Here is a 23,376-nt window from a genome sequence, read left to right as displayed (position 1 = left end):
TATCTGTTTAGTTCTTGCCTCTTCTAATTCTGCATGAGATCTGGAGTTACCTCAGGGGCTAATGAAGGGCAAAATACTCTGCAGGAAGGTGTCAGTATGACAGGTTCTGCTTATTTTTACAACAGGGAATTAAAGTACTATTTTTACTTCTTGCCTGCAGTATTTTCCATAGCACTGTTGACTACTCCTGATTATCCTAGATTGTCTGACTGAAATGAGACATTTATTTGCTCGTTGGCTCAGAACCTCCAGCAGTGTTTTGGTTCTCTGAAATTGGCATTAATATTGCCCATTGGCTTTGATAATTAAATTGTACACCTGTTCAAGAATAAGCAGCAGATTGTTAATGATTTTTGGCCATCACACTGTCAGCAGTTTTCCAACAATATTTCTCTTCAAATTATCAGAACATTTTTGTACTCCTTTAATTATGAGAGGAAGTATTCCAATTCTTCCATGGCAATTTTTTGGTAAAACCTCAAGTATCTTTATTCTAAATAAATAACACTGCATCAGAAGTGGGAAACCTGCTAAAAAGGGGTTTTTTTAATTAATCAGCTCCTAATTACTCTTAACAAGCAATAATTATTTTTTGTTATTTCTACAAAGGTAGGACAACTCTACATATAACTAAATAATTGGAGGTTAAGAAATTACAGTACATTGAAATCCAGCATATCATATTCTCTAAGAAAATTCACAACTTAACATATTGAAAATTGCAGGTTATTGAGTAGCTATGAGGAGAAGAGCATAAACAGAGAATAATGAGGAATAAATTATTCCGTATATAAAGGTTATTATTTGTTATCTTTTTTCTGTAATAGATGTGATCATACACTATCGCTGTTAACATGTTAGAGTTTTATGAATAATCCTTTCTTGTATATTCCTTTACTGGATGTGTTATTACAAGATTAATGTGTTTTGTGTTTTGTATAAGGCCTTTCCAACAGGTCAAGGCTTCACTGAACTTACTGATTGTTGAAAGAGCAATATACAAAAGGAATTTATATAGTGTATTAAAGCCTTTCACTACTGTCATTCTTTGTCTTTATTAAATTATTATAGTCTGATCCACAAATTTCTAGATACCAGGAGGACAGAAAGAAATCATTGGACACTTCCTGAGTGTTACACAAAACAAAGTATTGTCTTATGTTGTTGTTTACTCTTTGCAAATCTGAGTTCCTGATACAGCTGGAGCTTGGCTTCTCAACTGGATTTTATGCCATTTCTACTATTTTAGAATTATTGTTTACTGCATTTTAAACAATTCCATATTTCCTTCACAGGTGAATTTTTACCTGATTACTTGTGGTCTAGACAATCTCTAGAGCATGAACTATTTTGCTCTCCGTAAAATAACATCCTGCTCTGTTGGGTCTCAGGTCACTGGACTTCCCAGATGCAGAAGCAGAGGTATAGCAGCTTGCACGTCTCTTTTCTGTTCCAAAGAGCCATCTGTGTGGTACTCCAAAGTTGGTTACTGCAGCTGGCAGTAGCTAGCTTGCTTCTAGGTGGTGAGAATAAAAGTTGATAACAGGTCATATTTGTTTTTTTCTTCCCATTCCTAATGAGAGCATAGAAGAGCTTTGTCCACTTCACCCTGATTCCTCATCATCTCAATTAGTTCCTCTTAACCTATGTTAAGAAGGAGTTAACTTATGTTAACTCTTAACCTACATTAAGAATTACCTTAATTTACCTTTTGTTCTACTACATTGCATTGTCCAGACTTACTTCTTGCTTTACAAATACATCTCTGACAGCATTCTGAGGGCCTCCCCGATGCCCTCACAGTATTTCTTACATATTTTATTGATTATCCTAGCTTCTCCAGGAGGATGCTGTGGGAGACTGTGTCAAAGGCCTTGCTGAAGTCGAGGTAGACCACATCCACAGCCTTCCCTTCATTCACTAGGCAGGTCACCCAGTCATAGAAGGACATGAGATTAGTCAGGCAGGACCTTCCTTTCCTAAAGCCATGTTGGCTGGACCTGATCCTCTCATTGTCTTCTACATGCCACTTGATGGCACTCAGGATGATCTGTTCCATAATCTTGCCAGGCACCAAGGTCAGGCTGACAGGCCTATAGTTCCCCAGATCCTTCTTCCGGCCTTTCTTGTGGATCGGTGTCACATTGGCCAACATTCAGTCACCTGGGACCTCCCCAGTCAGCCAGAACTGGTGATAAGTGATTGAGAGTGGCTTAGCAGTTCTTACACCAGCTCCCTCAGCACCTTAGGATGAATCCCATCCAGTCCCATGGACTTGTTGGGATTAACAACAAAATTAACAATGCCAGCATTTCAGTTCTTTCCATTGTAATTTCACCAGTGACCATGTAGGTGTGGGCTTAACTGCAGACTGGAAAAGGTGTCATATCTTATGTCTTCCTCTCCTGCAGGTTATAAGGGAAGGTTGCCAAGCTTTTAGCTCCTGTAATCACCTCAGACTTTCAGCCAGAGGAGGCCATAGAGGTGTCCTGGTTTTGCCAGGATAGAATTAAAAAATAATTTATCTGTTCAGAGAAACTTTAGTTTTGAATGATTGCAGAGTTCAATTGTGTGAGAACAGAAGAGATAAGATGCTCTGGTATGCAGGTTTGTGTAGTGACCAAAGTTGAGGGTAGTTTTGAACCATGCAGGTGCAGTGGGCTGGGAGGGTTGAAGCCCAGAGCAGCTGACCCAAGCTGGCCAACTGAAGTATCCCATACCATAAAAGTCATCCTCACTCTAAATTGAGACATGTGAGGAGATTTTTGGGGCTTCTACCACGGCTCCCTTCCCAAGATGGTCCTGTGTGTCTCATCCGTCACCTCGTATCTGAGGCCCGCTTCTTTTCTTGCTATGACCACTGTGTTCTCACTGGAGCTGTTGTGCTTGCAGTGTTGGCATTCAGCCTTCACTGCTGGAAGCACTCAACTCATGACTCGAGTTTCAACCCATGGGTCTCCTTTCCTTGATGTGATTCCCACTCCTAGGTGGGGTGTGGTGATAGAACAACTGTCCAAACTGTGACAGGAGGCTATTAAGAAATCTGCAGCCCTCTGAAATTAATGAAAATTACAGTTGTGCAATAAGTGCAGTTTTATTTTTGTGTTTAGTAAATTAGATAAAATGTTCTGGTAACACAGAGAATTTTGCAACTACTGCCCTGAAGATATCAGTAAAACTGTACCCATAAATGCTGAAAAACTCTACTCTGGCAGGGTAGCACACTTGAACAGGTTGTAGACAACAGGAGTTACCAAACTTGTATTTCAGAATGTTGGATGGATCAGAGTCTTGTAAGATGGACTCTTCTATTTTCAAAATATCCTATGGTTACTTGTATGCAGAACAAGACAACGCTTTGCTTAAAAAAACACCTTATGCTTACACCCATCATTGTTCCTGAATATGATAATAATAGTAACCATTAAAGACTTCTATCATCTTCTTAGAAGTTTGGCAAACTTCTGTGGTAGACCGTTACATTGTCCTGGCTGGACTGAAGCTGTGTGTGTGTGCCTCTGTGTGTGTATATAGCTATACAAAGCTTATATAAGGGTTTGGAAGCATCCAGAAAAATGCATTCATTTGCTTATGTAAAAATAATACTGAAGTTTGAACTACTTTTCACTCACCGTTTTTTGGAGTAGGGACTTCAAATTAAACACATTGATTACTTGCCTGTCAGGTAATTCTCTTTTCCCTTGCCCATGAAAATGTGAATGTTTTGATGAAGCTTGTAGAAATAAATTTCCCATGTTCATCAGAGACTTGTTAGAGTTTTGCAGAAAAATGCTTCATAGCTTCTCTATCTGGTGTGTGTCAATGCTGACAGGCAAAGTAATACAATATTCACTACAGCTACTCCTTCTAGCCACAGAGGACATCTAGAAGCAGCAATGTTTTGCGGTAGGTTCTGTTCCATGTTTTCAACACTCCTCTGACATCCACACCCTGAGGAAGACCAATGTGGCTGAGACTGGCAAAGGGTGACAGAGCTAGGCCTGGCGTGGTGCAGAGTGGAAGAACTGAGGACAGAGACAAAATAGGAAGAAAAAAAAAGAGTAGGAGGAGATGGAACAGAGGGAAAGGAGCAGAAAGAGTATTGTATCCAATTCTGGGGCCTCCAACATTAGAAGGGCATAGTGCATTTGGAGAAAGTCCAGAGGAGGGCCATGAAGATGATCAAAGGGCTGGAGCATCTCTCCTACAAAGACAGAATGAGAGGGTTGGTGTTGTTCAGCCTGGAGAAGAGAGAAGGCTCTGGGAAAACCTTACAGCGGCCTTCCAGTACCTAAAGGGGACCTCCAAGAAAGCTGGCAAGGGACTTTCTATGAGGGCATGTAGTGATAGGACCAGGGGCAAAAAGGCTTTAAACTAGAAGAGATTTAGGATAGACATTAAGAGGCAATTCTTTAGTGTAAGGGTGGAGACAAATTGGAACAAGTTGCCCAGAGAAGCTGTGGATGCCCCATCCCTGGAAATGTTCAAGGGCAAGTTGAATGGGGCTTTAAGCAACCTGGCATAGTGAGAGATATTCTATGGTAAGTCTTATTTTTTCATAATACTTTTCCTTCCCCATTTTAATTTTTCCATTTTTCCCTGTGTTGAGGGAAGCAAAAAATCTGAAATTCTGTATGACTTCAGGCTGTGGAGACAAATTCTTTTTCTGTCTTCTTGCCAGTATGCCTTCCAAGGGCCAGGCAGGAGGAGAAGGTCAACTACTTAGCTTTTCAGAATGACTGATCAATATCTTCATCTTTACTGAAGAAAAAAACCCTTCTTATTATATAGGATTGAAAAGACTAAAACAAGTGTTTTGTCTGTAATAAGGGACTTCTTAACCACCAGTCTGTGATCAGAGGAGTCAGCTATCCAGTATAATTCAATTTTTTGTTGAAGTATGCAAATTACATCCATGGAAGACCAGTTCGAAAATTATATATAAAATTTTAATTTCTTGAAATGTAATTTGGCATCTAAGAATAAGGTTCCAGGTTTCATACTCTACAGCAAGTCAGTTATTGCCTTGCCTTCTCTAATAGCCATCAAATATTGATGGTCAGCAAGTATTTAGATACTAATTACTCTCATATTGCTTTCTTTTCCAGGTTTTGTGTTGACTGGATAAAAGCCTTTAATGAGGATTTTATAATATTTCTTAAGATTTCTTACACACAAGAGAAAATGAAAAATCTTAATTAAAATTATGTACTTGATTACCTTACCAACATAATTAAGCAACAAATCCATAGAAAAAGTAATGAAATAATAATTTAAATAACTATTAAAAATAAATATGTATTTTTAGATCCCACTATTCTGGGAACAGCAAAAAGTTAAGGCTTTTATAATATAATGCTAGATACTTAAAATTTCGAACTGACAAAGCCCAAAATGTGTAAAATCTGATTGATGATTCTATGGTATTATCCCCTGCAGGCATCATAAATTACAGCTAAAAATCAATACATTGTCATTTCAGTGACTCTGCTAAACATTTATATTTGTAGTGAATGAAACATGGAAATTTTATTGGAAAATTTGCTCTAAAAAAGGATTTTTGCCCCTTAGCAAAACAATGTAAAGATTAGCATTTGATGCTGTTCCCGCTGCAGAAGGGATATGAGGAACTTCGAAAAGATATTTACTATTTTTTTAATTTTATATTTTAATGGATCTGTGTGTTCATTTATCATGGCGAAGGTGACAACCTGTGAATCATAGGTCTTGGGAAAACAGTAATTACATGGGAACTGATTCTAAACTTGTAGCGCTATAGCAACTCTCACTGTAATCTAGAGACTAAAATAATCACATTCTTGACCTGCCAGGTTGGCGGCCAGGAATCATAAGGATACTATTTCAAGAGCACTAGTGAATATGCTATATTGTGTAAAATGAATGTGTAAGAAGAACACTGAGTGTTACCAGGCAAAGGAGAAACTGCACAGCATCCTGGTGCTATTAGCTTCTGCAAAATAAGGAAACACACTGTTCTCTGTAGCTTTAGGATTGGTCTTCCAGAAAATTGAAATTAATTATTAAATATATTTTCTTTATCCTTCATTCTCAAAATTTAATCTGTTTTTTTAAATTGGTGTAAGCAATGTAGAACCTACACAGAAGGAAATGTAAGGAGATGGTGGATAGATTATTTATGAAAATGTGGAAAAATATGACAGAGTTGCACAGAATCATAAAACCCGAGAATTGCTTGGGTTGGAAGGAACCTTGAAGATCACCTAGTTCCAATCCCACTGCATGGGCAGGGACAATTTGCTTAAAGCCCCATCCAACCTGTCCTCAAGAACACTCGATAATTTTATTTGCCCTCTCTATTAAATTAGAAAACCAAACAATAGTCTTACATCAATGATGTGTTTGAATTATAGCCTGCTTCTCTGTGCTTAGCCCTTATATTCATATGTTTCTTTAAAGCTTTAAAAGTTGCTAAACATTTTGTGTTAGTGATTCAATGTCAGCACAAAAGTAATTTTCAGTAATCCAATAATCCAAGTCCAGTTTGTTTTGTTGTTTTTTTCAATGAATCATAGAATTGTTTTGGTTTGATAAGACCTTTAAGATCATGTAGTCCAAACTAATACTGCCAAGTCCACCACTAAACCATGTTTCTAAGCACCACATCTACACATCTTTTAAATACCTTCAGGGGTGGTGACTACCACTTCCCTGGGCAGCCTGTTCTTACAACCCTTTCAGTGAAGAAATTTTTCTTAATATCCAATTTGAACTTACATTTGCACAACCTGAGGCCATTTTCTCATGTTTTATTACTTGTTACTTGGGAGAAGAGACTGACGCCCACCTTGCTACAACCTCTTTTCATGTAGTTGTAGAGTGGGATAATGTTTCCCTTCAGCCTCCTTTTCTCCTGGTTAAACAACCCCAGTTCCCTCAGCTGCTCCTTGTAAGACCAAGTTCAGTGCCCTTACTAGGACTCACTCCAGCACATCAATGTACTTCCTGTAGTTAGGACTCCAAAACTGAACTCAATACTATTCCCCAGTCCTGCTGGCCACATTATTTCTGATATAAGCCAGGATACTGTTGGCCTTCTTGGCCAACTGGGCACACTGCTAGCTCATATGGAGCCAGCTGCCAACCAACACCCCCAGGTCCTTTTTCTCTGGGCAGCTTTCCAGCCACTCTTTCCCAAGCCTCCAGCGTTGCATAAGGTTGTTGTAATTCAGTCACAGTACCTGGTACTTGGCCTTGTTGAACCTCATACCATTGGCCTCGACCCATTGATCCAGCCTGTCCAAGTCTCTCTGTAGAGAGACCTTTCATTGTGACTGACAACATAGTAATGCTCACATAATTCATGCACATTGTTTCTTATGGGCCTGGATAAGTTCAATAGATGAGCGTATTTTAATGCTCTGTCGATTATCTCCAATATCAACATATATTTATTATTATCTACTTATTCTTAACATTATCTTTTTTTGCATTTTGTATCTGAACTAAATATCCATCCCAGTAGGCACACGTTTTGACAACCTGATCTGATTCTATGAACAAGATGCAACCTTTTGATTTCCATTTATTATTTTGAAGTGATTAAGTCACTAGAGAAGCAAGTATTTGGTAAAATCTCTAGCATTTTTTTAAGGCAACAAAAAATGAGATTAAACATTTATTTCACTTTTTAAGCTTCATATTTATGGTAATATCCTTTTTTTTGATGGTGTTCAATAGCTTCAATGAACATTATACAAAGTAGACAGAACTAGTGCATTATTTTGAAAGCTAACCTGAAGTAGTGGATGGTTTTGTTAAATATAGGATTAAAAATGGTAGAGAATCACCATGATTTTTCATAAAATGAGTCATTGATCTTTCCCAAAATTGTTCTGTCACTAAACACAAACACTAGTTGTAGAATGATTAACAGAATTACTAACTTGATAATTAAACAGACAAGTACTTTTCTGCTAATATTAGATATCTTAATAATGGAATGTAATTTTATAGAAAAGCTTTTTAAAGTTCCACAGTGGTTCCATAGCAGTCATAAAAGAAAGACATTTAGTTTTAAAAATAACTTCAAATTTCAACTTTTATGAATGCATCAGTGTAAATGGATGACCTTATACTATTCATTATAAATGCTTATTGTGGCACAGATTAGCTAATTCTCTTCAGTAAGAGTTTTAAGATTTTTTTTGTATTTTCTGGTTCTTTAAGATTCTTCCACAGATAAATTGTCATGACAGTTTCTGTGTCAGTAGCCCTTTTCTTTATTCCTGAGAGCTTTAATAAAACCTTTTAAATGAGCTTATCACTTCTCAACACATATTTCTGTTATATTTTATTATGGAGACCAGAAGAATCACTTTCTTTCTATCTGAAAACTAGAAAAGTGAAGCTTTTTTATGAGATAGCTTCTTTCAACAGTATTTCCAAAAAAGTTAAGGCTTACACTGCAAACACTTTTTTCAGGGTAACATGTTTGTCATCCTTTGGCTGCCTACTTTAAAGCCACCTCTGTGATTTGTATTTACTCTCACTTGCAAAATATATTAGTGTATGTTACCAGTTTTTCTTGAAATAAGCTTCTGAGTTGCTTTTAAATAATCAATTTTGTCTGCATGTTTAAAGGTATAGCAGCAAACAAAAATAATGCAATATTTTTGAAACATCATAACAGATTTGTAGTGGCCACCATTACCAATTCCTATTATCTGACAAGTTTCACACAATATGAATCTGAGAATATGAATCAGAATATTATCATCCTTTTACAGCAGTAGCTCTATTAAAATTACTTTTTAGTAAAGCTTCCATGTTTGTCATCACTGACCTGAATATGAGGAAGACAGGTGATCAATATTTAGATTTTAAAGAAGTATTTTTTTTCAAAATTTAAGCAATTTTTTTTTACTTGAGACGCACAGAACAGTTTTTGATGACATGCTATTTAATTTGTCAATTAATAAATATATATTTTTAATTGGATTGTAGTTTTAAATATACAAAGTGGAATCATTCAAAAGCATGAAAGTTTTAGTGTTTCAGATGAAAAATTAATGCTTCTATGCAGAACTGAACCACAGGAAAGTTAAGAAATTAATTTTTACCATTGCAACAAAGACATACAATAAAAATGCAAGAATGTAGAAAGTAGTGTGAAATAGATACACTAATCAGAAAGTGATGTATGACCTACTGCTGGGATTTTTAAGTGATAATGCACTTTGCAGAAGGTCCTGGAAACCTGTAATTTGAATGATTAATTATTTTCATAAGTACCTAGAAGATGTACTTCCACATTCTAGTGTCATGGCCCCTTTTAAGGAGGAAGCCTGCAGCTAAAGCTGGTTCCATAAGATATAAAAAAGGAATGTCTTCTGATGGGATGATGGGAAAGTGTAGAGCTGGAGAAGCCATATAGCAAAATTTGTGTAAAGTAATTTCTGTCATGTGAAATTGGAACAGGTATACCAAAGTTGCAAGAGATGCTTCCAGTTTTACAAGGAGCAGCTTTATTGGAGCTGTACTGTTCTAATGGATTTTAAGTCTTAAGTGAGAAATATGGAGAGGTTATTTTGAATTCATTAAATTAAGGAACTGATTGCAATGAAATATAATGGTGAATATAGCCCCATGTCTTTCAAAATTGTCACAAACTTCATTTTGTCCTGTAAGCCATAATGCCATTGGGTTTTACAGGACAGAGAGAAATCACAATCTGAAATTCAAAAGACTAAATTTTGTGCTCATTTTTCTGGCACTTTAAAAAAATCATGGTGATTTAATGTAAAATAGAAACCCATGCTTGTAAGTGTGGAAGTTTCTCCCAAGCCAGGAAATCTATGTTTTAAATATAGTTGGAGAAAATAATAGCTAAAGCAAAGAGTTATCCAGATCCTAGCAGAGCATATTTGACATTTATAATTCTTCAGATAAAACCTTTACATACGGGTCTGAAAAAAAACTTAATTTCAATTGTTCTGTATTTGACTGTTTCAGTTGTTCTGTATGCTTAATGCCTTAATGAATGTAACAAAGAAATGGTTCTTCCAGTGCATACAAAGTTCCATCTAAATTGGTATCCTGTTTTTGGGGCTGGACAGAAGTGGATTTGTGGAAAACTGTAAGAGCAGAAGAGACAGGTAGACATACGTCCTAGGGGTACAGTGCCAGATTCCAGGAAAATCAAGGTACTTCTCAGTCATAGACTGTATCTTTTAAGCCTTGAATGGAATTCTCTTCTATCAAGTTTTTCAATAGCTTTCTGTACTCCAGTAAAGTCTTAGTAACAGCCTTCTGCAAGAAGTCTCAAGACTCAACTGTACTCCACTGAAAGTTATTCTTTCTTATGTCAAACCTGCCTTTTGCTGGTTTAATCTCCCTACCTCCTATTTTGTTAGAAATTGTGACCTGTTCCTGTTAACCCCCTCCTCTTTAATTTTTTTTAATCATTCCTCCTGTGGAAACCATTCCATGTATTTGTTTAAATATTTGCTGTTCTGCAAAACTTCCCCTGTTTTGTAAGATCTCCTCTCAGATATGGTAAATATTGTACTCAGTATTCAATATGTGATAATTTTTTAATTAATAATATTGTAGCATAATAACTTGTGTTCTCCATTCCCTTTTTAATAGTACACATATTTTTATTTTTCCTTTACTGTTGCTGAGCACTGTTACATTATCTTAACATTTTTTTTTTAATTCTGCATATTTTAAACCTTTTTCTTTTTCAAGGAAGTAATACGTTTTCACTGAAAAAGCAATAAAGTAACTAAAAAAGCAATTAGTTTCATATGGAATTTTCTGCCTCTTGCCCTCAGATTATTTAGAATCTGCTTTTTTCGAACTAATCAGAAGCTACCTATTCTCCATTTCTTTTCTTAATTCTTTTTTTAATTCTTTTTTTAATATTGACAGTTTGATGAGAACTTATTATTGAACTGATCTATCACTTCACTTACTTGAAATTACCATCTTGATACATACATTTTTGAAGACTTCATTAGTTTCTCTTCTTAAATCAGTTACACTGGGGATTGTCTATATCACAGGTTTTGTTATTACTTTTTTTTTTCATACCATTTTCAACATTTTGTGCAAAACCCCATTGTGAATGACACTGTTCTGCTACATAAAGACTAGTAGGAAAGAATCGTTCTGTAAACATTCACTATTTGCAAATTTTAACTTTAAGGCTACCATATATACTTTTTTTCTTCCTTTTCTTTAGTTATAAAAGTCTAAAAATTTATCTTCTGCTACATTATGTCAAAACTAGGAAAATTTTGAATTTTGGTTGTCCACTGGGCAGCTTGTTGCCTGTCCAATAATCAACATAGGATTTTAACCAAATATATGTCCATCATTCCTTTCCTAACTGCATAGTGAGGTGTTTATGAAAGACTGCAATACTATATATAGGAAAAATTATAATGGATGAAAATAAGGAAACTAAGTTAAAATTCAAGATACTAAGGATCTGAAAAGTAGTCTTTGCCTTATTAACTTCAGTACAGGTATGCCCAGAAATTCTGAAATTACTGAAATATTATCTTCCTGCTCAAAAATACTTTGTATCTTTCAAGATACATGTTCTAACTAAAAGCTGGGAAACTGCACACAAGTTGGTCAGATTCTTTTTGTTGTTTTTAAAGAAAAATTAGAAGTGAGCAAGGAATAACTCTTTCCCACATCACTCTGAGCAACTATGATTTATATCTATCCTTTAAAGATCCTGTGCACAATTGTTTCTAGAACTTATTTCCAGCTTCAAATACTGTGGTTTTTTTCTTCTACCTTTCTGGATAGAAAAATAGTATTGTATTTTTTTCTGTATCTATTCTATTTGTCTACAAATAATGAACAAAAGCAAGGATATTCATGAAACTGCCAGATTTTGTGCTGTTTATATCCTCCACTTCTTTATTATTACCAGTAAAATATTTTCAATTAGTTTTCATTATTGTTTTCATGCTTAGGCTGAGATATGTTCCAAAATTTAGAAAATTAGTAGAAAAGAGAAGATGTAACATTTTAAGGTCCTTAGGTTCAAGTCTAAGAAATATATTGGAAGGAGGATGTTTTGGGCATATATTCTTCCCCAGGCTTAAGATCTTTTAAGTGAAACAACATCTCAACCTGGAGAATGCAACTATATTCCTCTTGGAGGTATTCTGGGTTCTTCATTCTGAAAATGACACTGTCACTAAGGAACTTCTTTACCTTCCTAGTACAGTGGCACCTGTCATAAAAATTTCCAAGTGATAGTTGCTGCCAAATTTGAAGACTATAAAGTCAAAGTTGAACTAAGGGTATTCATTTTTTTAATTATTTTTTTTCCCTAAACTTCTAGGTTATAAGGAGGAAAGACAATGAAAATTAAAAATTCTTACTAACAATGAGAAAAGTTTTTCCACAAAAACTATTTTGGTGTGCTTTGAATTCATGTTAGTTTTGTGAAAATAACTCAATTAATGCTAAATATGCTTTGGTGTGGAATTGTTGGTGGTGTCTCTTTTGCAGTTTTCAGGTTTAGGTGTAATTAAACGCTATGTCTTCTTATTCAGAGGTAAACTAACCTATACACATACAAGTTTTTGTAACGAAGAACTGTCTATCTTTTAATATATCTTTACATTGCCCTCAATTTTCTATCTAGTATAACTTGAAAGAGTGGAGCTACTTACTTCACCAAGTGATATGACTATCTATTACTAGAACCTGATAGCTCATATTTCTAATACTTTTTTTCCATCACTTTATGAAGTGAATAGAATTATACTGGCACAAAATCAATCAAATCCAGCACCTACAATACAGTATATGAACAGAGCTCAGAATCATATGATGAAAAGAGTAGTATTTTTTGTTTGTTTTTTTTGTGTTTCTCAGCAAAGATAATGTACCTGCCTCTGACTTCTACATGCTCTATGGTTGGAGTAATTTATTTTGTAATGATCATGTGGATTCTGTATCTTCTAAAAATCCTGTAAAAGTTCCTAAAATCTAAGAACATAAAACATGTGGACTATTTTATTAACCTGCATTTGTTATTTCTGATGCCAGTAGAATGATGCTCACTCTAAATCACCTGCTGTGATTCATCATCTTCAGGAAACAAGGGTCATATAGTGAATCAGTTATGCCTGGTTTAACAATATAACTAAAAGCTGGATTTGGTTTCTGGTCACAGAAGAGCTTCATATCACATCAATCCAATATTGTATTTATTTTTCATCCACAAATAGAAAGATAAACATATTTTTATTATAACTATTATTGCAACAGAATTCTTGAAAAGTAGAGGTTTTCAGGCACCTAAACATTAGTGTGATAAATTTGATAATTGGAACTAGAAAAAGATTTAGAGATATGAAAAACAAGGAATTGCAAAGTGACGGTCAAGAAAAGAATCTCAACAGTAATAAAACTAATCTATCTGGACAAAAAAGGGAGAACACAAGATTTTTTTACTGACACGAAAAGCTAGAATGTTCAAGATATAAGACCTTTTCTTTCACTGAAAATTATACCTAAAATTGTGGAGGATATAAAATTAACCTTGATTACATATAATTTGAGCTGCTAATATTCCATCTTAATGTATACATAGCATATACATGATTTTTTGTGTGTTTCGGGGGTTGTGTGTTTTGTTTCTTTGTTTGTTACTTTTGAGCATAAATGCACAATAAAACCATAGCTAAAGAGAGCTGAGGAAGGTCTGAATGAAATTTACCAAATCATAAGCTGAGTATGGCACAGTTTCTTGCCAAATATGAGAACTGCCACTGCAGCCAGGAGGAGAGCACAACTGACAGGCAACAAAGAGGAGCAGCAGTCCCTGCAGCCTTTGACACAGAAAGGGACGGAAGGTGGAAATGGGAAACCACAGACCAGTCAACCTCACGTCAGTCCCTGAGAAGGTAATGGAATAGCTCATCCTGGAAACAATTTCCAAGAATATTGAGAACAAGAAGATGACAGTAAGCAGTTACGATGGCTTTATAAAGGGGAACTTATGCCTGAGCAACCTCATGGCCTTCTACAATGAAATGTCAAAAATAAATTATCAGTGAGGTGAACTGAAAATTAGCTGAACTACTTGTGGTTAGTGAAGTCTAGCTGGAGGGCAGTCACTAGTGGTGCACCACAGGGCTCAATACTGGGGCTAGTGCTGTTTAACCTCATTAATTACCTGGATAATGGGACAGAGTGCACCCTCAGCAAGTTTACAGTTTATACAAAACAGGAAAGAGTCATTAACAGAACAAGTAGTTGTCATTCAGAGGCACGTCAAGAAGATGGAAAAATGCACAGACACGAACATCCTAAAGTTCAAATGTAAATGGCAAATCCTGCACTTGGATAGGAACAATCCCTTGCATTAGGACAGGCTTCAGGTTGACTGGTTGGAAAGCAGATTTGCAGAAACAGAACTCAGGGATCAGTTGGATTTCAAGGTGACCATGAGGCAGCAATGCACCCTTGTTTCAATGATGGCCAACAACATTAGGAGCGGCATTAGGCTGGACTTGAAGATCTTAAAGCTTTTTTCTAGCCTTGGTGATTCCATGTGATTCTGTGTGTGATTGCTAGCAAGTTGAGGGAGGTGATCTTTTTCCTCCACTCAGCACTAGCGACCATATAAACATTACTGGTTTCAGTTCCAGTTCCAGTTTCCAGTACAAGAAAGATAAGGACATACTGGAGGGCCACAAAGGGCCACAAAAATTACTGAGGACTTCATTGTTGTGATTCTGCCTTACGAGATTACTCAGACTGGTTGTCACCGTTTGACTCAGTTTGACAACAATGCTCTCGATCCCCTCCCCCTCCTACCCAGGTAGGGAAGGAGAGAGAGAAAAAAAGAGAGAGAGACTTGGCTAGATTGAAAACTGAACCGTGCAGCTTTAATTAGAATACTAATATGTGATATGAGAGTATATATGCATATATATATGTGATTAAACAAAGGTGTGGGTAGAAGCCTCTCGCCTCTCCCCACCCCCAGCAACTCCCACAGCACTTCCCTCAAACAAGACAATTTCGAAGAATCCCGAAGCTGCTCCTGGAGAAAGGCAGAGAGTTACAAGGGTCAGAAGGGCTTGAGGTCGACAGGTTGACGATGATGGGCAGATGGTGTTTTCCCAGAGGCTGGCCACGAACGAAAGAAAAAGAAAGAGAGAGAAGAAGGAAGGGAGACAGAGAGGTGAAGCGAAGCAGCGAGAGAGCGAAGCAGGAAGGAAGGAAGTTTTCTTCTGTCATCTTCGACCTTCCCCCGAGCCTACGTAGATATATGGGATGGAATATCTCTGGCCAGTTTTGCTGTTCGTCTAACCCAGCCTCCCACGGGGGGGCCACAAATCCCCCTGCAGTGTCTGAGCCAGCAGAGCAAAGGCATGACCTTGAGGGCCCAGCAATTATAAAAACATTACAGTGTCTTATCAACCTAGCAGAACATGCAGTTGCTAGTTGAAGAAAGCTCACTGAAAAGAAAAAAAAGGAATCAGCAAAAGAAAAGCTGGCTTTATCCTGGCTCAAACCAGGACACTGGTTCCAAAAGGGATTATCTGAATTGTTGGATAGCGGGTAAATGAGAACATCCTGAAAGTACTAAGCAGGAGTGTATCCTCAGCCATTCCTGATGCAATAGCTCTGGATGCTGGAGAAGTACCAAAAAAATAGATGGTAGAAACACAGCCAGCTCATGTCCTGACACTTAGACAATCAGAAACATCCAAATTAGACTTTGTAGATAAAAGGCCAATTTGTTCTTAACTGTACTGAATTAGGTGTATTATAGATATAATTGAGACGTGGAAAACTTCAGCCATCTATTCTTACACAAAAATTCAGAAAATATATTGGTTTTTTTCCCCCAAAGTAAAATCAAAATTAGGAATGTTATTTGGCAAATATCAATTTGTTTTTCTAACACATTGGTAAATAAATGAAATGTTACAAAAAAAGGACAAGAAAGAAAATAAATAAGAGAGTGCTCTATCTCTTATCTAATTGTTTTACCTCTTGTCTTTGTCTTTTTTGTCTGCTTTTGTCTTTGTCTGTTTTAGTGCTATGTAGGGATCACTGTTTTCCCCCTGCTCTTGGCATACATAAAATAATTTAACTGGTCCTGCGAGCACTTGTACTACTTTATCAGACATGATAGGTTTTAAGATAAAGAAACCCTCACCTCACCAGCTTATCATCATCATTTGTTCCTTTTCACTTCAGCTCCCACCTGATTTTGGCAGTTAAAACCTTACAAACCACAGAGCTAGAGATTAGTTCTTTGTGATGTTTAAAAGCCAAGCTTCAAACTTCCATTTAGATTATTTTCTAGCTGCATGCTATCTTTAACATTTTGTGAGATAGAAGCCACTATCATGTCAGAATGTGAAGTTGTTAGGAGTGGAGGGGAGCAGCATAACTAACTGTAATGTGCAAGTTCACACTCTACTCTCAGCCTTATGAGTTTTAAAATCAATGTTTTAACTGTTGCAAAGCTCACTGCAATGATGTATGGTATTTATTTTTCGTTCCAGTGATATCAGACTTCAATACAGTCAAAGATAAACAGTGTTTTGGGCAACAGCTCAAAGGAGAGCATGGTGTATGGAAGAACACTCCAGTGCCTCCCAGAACTCTCACATAATTTTCATTCAATAATTATAAAGCATTTTTTAAAAGTAGTGCTCCTAGAAGGTATAATATTGAATGACTTTGCAGTATAGTAAGTAGGTTTTTTTCAGGAATGGAATAATTTATTTTATTGAGTTTATGTTTTGTTGCTTTTTTTTTTTAATAGAACTTCATTTTCAGTTAAACAGTAGTGAAGTGTAATGTTTTCACTGTGAAAAAACAATGCATAACAATGAACGTACCTGACATGATTTGGAACTTACTCAGTCCACTTAGTTTCAAGAAAAATTTGAATGGAGAATAGGAAGTGGATAAGGGGGGGAGAAAATTAATGTCTGCTGCAGGGCTGAATACAAAATCACAGAATCACAGAACTGGTAGAGGTGGAAGACACCTCTAGAGATCACTAGTCCAACTCCCTCGCTAAAGCAGGGTCACCTAGAGCACATTACTCAGGACTGCATCCAGGCAGGTCTTGAATATCTCCAGAGTAGACTCCACATCCTCCCTGGGCAGCCTGTTCCAGTGCTTTGTTATCCTCATAGTAAGGAAGTATTTTCTCATATTTCAGTGGAACTTCCTATGTTCCAGCTTGTGCCTGTTGCCCCTTACCATGTCACCAGGATCTCCTGAAAAGAGTCTAGTTCCATGCTCCTTGCATCCACCCTTTAGATACTTGTAGACACTAATAAGGTCTCCGCTCAGCCTTCTCTTCTCCAGGCGAAAGAGTCCCAGCTCTCTCAGCCTTTCCTCATAAGAGAGATGCTTCAATCCCCCAGTTGTCTTTGTTGCCTTCCACTGGACTCTCTCCAGCAGTTCCCTGTCTCTCTTGAACTGGGGAGCCCAGAACTGGACACAGTATTCCAGATGTGGCCTCACCAGAACAGAGTAGAGGGGAAGAATGACCTCTCTCGACCTACTGGCCACACTCTTCCTTATGCAACACAGGATTCTGTTGGCCTTCTTGGTGGCAAGGACACATTGCTGGCTCATGGATAATTTGCTATCTACCAGGACTCCCAGAACCTTCTCCTCTGAATTGCCTTCCAGCAGGTCCACCCCTAACCTATATTGGTGCCTGGCATTCTTCCTCCCCAGGTGCAGGACCCTACACTTCCCCTTGTTGAACCTCATTAGGTTCTTCTCTGCCCAGCTCTCCAGCCTGTCCAGGTCACACTGGATGGCAACACAGCCCTCTGGAGTGTCAGCCACTCCTCCCAGTTTGATATCATCAGTGAACTTGCTGAGGATACGCTCTGTCTCCTCATCCAGGTCGTTGATGAGTATGTTGAACAAGACCACACTGAGTATTGACCCCTGAGGGAGATTGCTGGTTACAGGCCTCCAACTCGACCCTGCTCCATTGATCCCAACCCTCTGATTTCTGTCACACAGCCAGCTCTCTGTCCACCTCACTGTCCACTCATCTAGCCCACACTTCCTAAGTTTCCTAATGAGGATGTTATAGGAGACAGTGTCAATAGCCTTGCTGAAGTCAAGGTAGGTAACATCCACTGCTCTCCCCACCTTTCGTACCTGGAAGAAGTAAGAGGAAAGTAATGAAGGTGCATGTTGAGCAAATGTTAAAAGTTAAGAATTCTGAAAGGGTACATGGAACCAAATCGAAGCTGGCAACCATGTAATTACTGGAAAGGGAAATGATCATGGGTTTTTTTTGGCCTGGAGATTACCAAGGTGAAAATATTACTATAGAACATGAATTTTAATATTTAAAAAATGAATGAGAAAAGAGCTTGTGCCAAGTACAATTTCTTATACTTTTTTTTCAGCTGTTAAAATGCCCACAAAAAGCCTTCCATGCAAACCTGGCTAATAAAAAAGAAATTAAATAAATGTATATAGTATTGATATTTTCTTCTTAGTAGGAATAGAACTGTTCCTGTGCTCAGAAATCAAAGTCATTTTTTAAAGAAATACTAGAGCATGTTACACAAATAAATCTTATACTCACTACTTACAAGTCTTAAAATAGAAACCTACAATATCTGCTTTTCCAAGGAGATTTTAGATTGTTTTCTTTAACAATAAGTAATTTAGCTAAAAGTTCAAGGTTTTTTTTCTGTTCTAATCTAACCATTAAAAAAACCCCATAGTTTGAACTGTGTTGCTCACTATTCCATATTTCTGATGTATCTTTTTCAATTTTTACTTTTAAATTTATTTAAATGTTGAGTGCTTGCAATACAAATATCAAGCATAATGACTAGCAGAGATAATGGCAAAAGCAACTTGTGTTTAGGCTTAATGTATGCTTAATAATAGAGCTGAAGTATGCTTTATGTTTAAATGTAAGGACATTTTCTGTTCTCTTATTGTAATATCTAAGGCATTACATATTTATTGGCACACTTGCATTTGATCAATAAGTAGTGACAGGCAGAGAAAAAAATAATTTTCAAGCAAGTTGAGAAAAGTTGGGGTTTTTTACATTCTTTTACTATAAAAGTAGATAATGGGTATGCTGGTTCACTCCAGTAGCTTATTTTTTTATTATTTCTTGTATCTTTTTTGCTGGGGAGATTGGATAGATTGGATAGATCCAGAGACTCCTTAATGTGCTTTAGGTTTTTGAAAAGAAATATTAATTAATTAGAAAAATCTTTCAGACCTCCTGATTTCTCTCTCCATGCCACATGTACAGGTAGATATTTATCAGTACACAGTCACTTTATGTTTCTTTTTGTATTATATTTAATACTGCTACACTAGTCCCTTAGTATTTTGACTCTAATCTGCACTCCTGAGAGATACACACATCTGTCCTTGGGAAGCCTTCATTTATTAAAACTAACGACAACCTTGCAATGTCTCTCTGTAGCATCGTTACAACAAATAGTGAGAGAACTTAGCTCAGAAGATAAAAATAATTTAAGTATCGTGTGTAGCTGCATTAAAAATAATTCTATCTAGCTCTTCCATTTAATTAACCTTTGGAAAAAATCTTACCTTACATTAATATTTACTTTTCACCTGCACTTGAAAAAAAAAAAAAAGTTTAATTTTAAGCAGTAACATTTTTTTTTAAATATTCTGCAGAGAAATGCACAAGCTAACTATATTAATTGAACTCTACATCAGTGATGCTAAACAACAAAAGTAAGGAAATGCACAGTGAAGCAGGAAATGTACCATATGTTGTTGTATACCTGGGCACAATGGGGACACTATCTTAATGGCTTTCTTAATGTTCCTGTTGTACTAGATACTGGTGGACATATGGTATGCTGCCTTTTTATATGCCTGTGCATTTTTATGATTTAGTTAGCATTTTCTATTTGTCTGCTGCCAGGGAAACAGCTTTAAAATGCTTTGCTCATTTATCTAGAGTCCGAAGTCTATTTTATTTTGCTTATTCATTTGTACCCTGATTTTTAATTGCTTTTTTCCTAGAGTAGTTGCGTATTACTTTTATTATGAGGCTTTTCAAAGTTTTATTGCCTGTCTGTCAATAATTTCATAGAAAGTTCTGTAGTCCTTCCACATACAGAGGCATTTTGACTCATTCTCCATGCTGACCCAACAGACAGCTAAAGCACCAGCAGCAGCTGCAGAGCTGACAGGGCTTTGCACAACCGGGACAGGCACTCCTGCAGTTGGCTGTTTCCTGGCCTGCCCCAAGGAAGCTCAGCATGCTCCAAGTGGAGCCAGACATGGTTCTCATTTTGCCTGGCTCCCAATGCCCTTCCACCATGTGGCTGAGGGACAGAATGGAGCAACTTCTTGCCCCAATCCTTCCCAGATGCAGGTGTTGTCAATGCTGACTAATGCAGACTACAGATGGGAATTATTTCCCTAAATTTTATGGCACAAACTCCATCAGCGTTCACATTTAAATAGGCTATTCATTACTGCCATCATATGGAATATACACATTGATGTTACAAATGTGCAGACGTACTCAGAGGAAATTTATCTTGCAAACAAAGAATAATTGAGCAAACCCTTTTAACACACATGTAACTTACACTAGTTATGCCTTGGCAAAAATCTCCTTACATAAAGGAGTTATCTCAGATATTCTTACAGGAGTTGTTTGAATACTACTGTAAACCAGAGTTGAAATTCGAGGAAATTGCTGTACATTAGTTTGTCAATAGGCACACATCAGTTTTGTTATTTGTAACAGACCAGAACAAGCTTTTTTAAATAAGATTGTCTATAGGCTAATGATTTATGGCAAGTGTATATGCTTCTGTATAAATGTTCAATACTTATTATTCTGTGTATTCGTGTACTGTTTTCAGTAGCAGTTCATTGTATGTGTAACAGCATTATTTTTATTATTAAATAAAAGTCAGAATGCCACTTACTCTACTGATGTTAGATAGACTAACATGGCATCTAGAAACAACAGATTAAGGGTGGTGGTTTGGGCATAACAGGACAACAAAGAAACAGCCCCATGGCCACTCACTCAACTTCCCCCCACACACACACTCTGTGATGAGGAGGACAAAGCTCATGGGTCAAGACAAAGGACAAGGAGGGTTCTTCACTGATTAAGGTCCTGGACAAAACAGACCCAACTTGGGGAAAAAAAAATAATAATTTAATTTCACACTAATCAAACACACACAGGACACAGACAACACAAAGAGCAGGGCCTGCATATGTTAACCCACCCCTCCCTTCTCCCCTGGGCCCAAATTACTTTGTTCCCGGTTTCTCTCCCTCCTTCCCCCCAGCAGCACAGGGGGACAGGGGATGAGGTTTAGAGTCAGTTCAGAGGCTGGTGGTTCTTGCTGCTCCTTCCTCCTCAGGAAGAAGGATTCCTTACAGTCCTTCCCTGCTCCCCATGGGGTCCCTCCCATGGGAGAGAGTCCTCCACAAACCTCTCCTTCATGAGTCCTTCCCATGAGGTCTGGACATGTGATTCTGGGATTTTCCAAGAACACAATTATTTTCTAAATAATAAAGAGACCAGATGTGGAGACCACTGTGTTCCAGATTTTATTAAAATCTCTCAACATGTTCAGAGATTGCTGACAGCTTTTAAGTTCCTATGGTTTTGTAAATTCCCTTTTCTGAAAACCTGTTTCAGATATTTGAAAAAGACAAGAAGAATAGTAATTGCACCATGGTTTATGATAAGATTTCAACAGAAGTGCAAAATTGACATGAATAGAATTTGAAATGTATGCCCTTAAACTTAAAGGATAGAAAATTTTCAATTAGCCAGTTTTGAGGCCAAAACTAGTAATATATACAAACAGTTTAGCTTCATCAGCACTTATTCACTTTTACATGCAGTCTTCTTGGGTCAGTTGGTTATATGCACTTTGGTAGTATTTGAGCTCATAATTCTTGATAAACATGTTGCTCTGTGCAGGGCTGCTGTGTGTTCACTATGCTCTGACTTCTGGAGAGTGTACTAGACATTCTGGTGCCCAGCTTGAGTGGATGTTCTTGTTCTGCTGTACGTTGTTATTGAAATTGTGATTTGTTAAGCCAAGATTTATAAAAACTATCATATTTTTTAGCATTATAATGTTTTAATTGTAATCTTTTTTGTTTATAATAATAATAATTAATAATTAATAGTAACTATTGTTATGTTTTTAAGTAATCTCTCCCTATCACCATCAATGTAAATCGAAGATAATTTGTTGGAATAGTGACTAGAATACTGTCAAATGAAGGGATTGACATACCTTTCATCCTTTTCACTAGTCTCTGCTTTCCCTTCTTTCAATAAAATGGCTCAAGATTTAATGTAAGGGTTTTAAATATACCTTGAATAGCCATAGTACCACAATTCAGAGCTGTCAATCAACAAATAAATAGTGGCTCCTAGTCATCAAAAGTGAAGCAAGTGAGTGTGGCCTGCTTCTCACTGTGAAAGACAAATAATAGCTCTCAAACCCTACACTTTTTTTCTTCTTTATTAAGAAATCAGTTTTTAAAGTATCCAATGTGCACTGTAAAGTTAACAAAGACTGTCTTATCTCAATTCTACTGTTTTCTGCTGAAAATTTTTCTTAGAAGAAATTTAGTCTACAATCATTTTGAACTTTAACTGGATTTTCTGATTTTCATTGTGGTCACACTTTTAAAAATAAATCTGATTTCAGAGTAAAGAGCCAGAAGAAAGCAAACTCAGGATCTGGGACCTGGCAAAGTTCTTTGTATGTTGCTGGAGTTTCTACCAAAACAGTGAGTGAAGGTGCAGAGATTATCAAACAGCCCTGCCTCAACACGGCTAACAGGAAAGAGGAGTGGCAAAGAACTTAACACTTTTCATAAAGACTTACATGAAAATGTCACTGAAGAAGTGCATGCCAGACATATATGGGAAATCTTTATATGTAGTTTCTATGTATTCTGTTTTTTTGGTTGATTGGTTGGTTGGTTATTTCTGGGGGTTTTTTTGTTTGATTCGTTGGTTGGTTTTGTTGTGTTGTGGTTTGGGTTTTTTCTTGTTTTTTTTGTTGTTTGTTTGGTGTTGCTTTTTTTTTAATAAGAATCAAGGAAAACACAGTAGTGTATTTGTGTACCAACTTGGGGTTTTTGTTGGCAGCTGTCTGTCCTTCCTTTCCAGTTGTCTTAATTGCTCTCTTCTAAAGAAAACAGAATTATATAGAAATAATGAATCTCAAATTTATCTTAATGTATATATCATATTTTTATTTAAATTTTATTTTAATATTTGTGCATGTAAAAATTCTAAATATCACATAAGAAGTGGCACGAATATATAAAGCTAAACTACAAATT

General features: G+C 36.7%; 1 protein-coding gene across 1 annotated transcript in view; it reads left to right on the top strand.

Annotated features, from left to right (window-relative positions):
• The window catches only part of CCDC102B (coiled-coil domain containing 102B), a 123,183-nt gene extending 100,360 nt beyond the window's left edge, over positions 1-22,823 (top strand). Inside the window, 1 exon segment of the mRNA XM_051609711.1 lies at positions 22,734-22,823. Coding sequence (XP_051465671.1) covers positions 22,734-22,823 — 90 coding nt within the window.
• Positions 22,824-23,376: the final 553 nt, after the last annotated feature.

The sequence above is a fragment of the Apus apus genome, chromosome 2 (assembly GCF_020740795.1).
Source record: "Apus apus isolate bApuApu2 chromosome 2, bApuApu2.pri.cur, whole genome shotgun sequence".
NCBI lineage: Eukaryota > Metazoa > Chordata > Aves > Apodiformes > Apodidae > Apus > Apus apus.
Note: the sequence above shows the minus strand (reverse complement) of the source record. Positions and strands in the feature narration are given on the sequence as shown.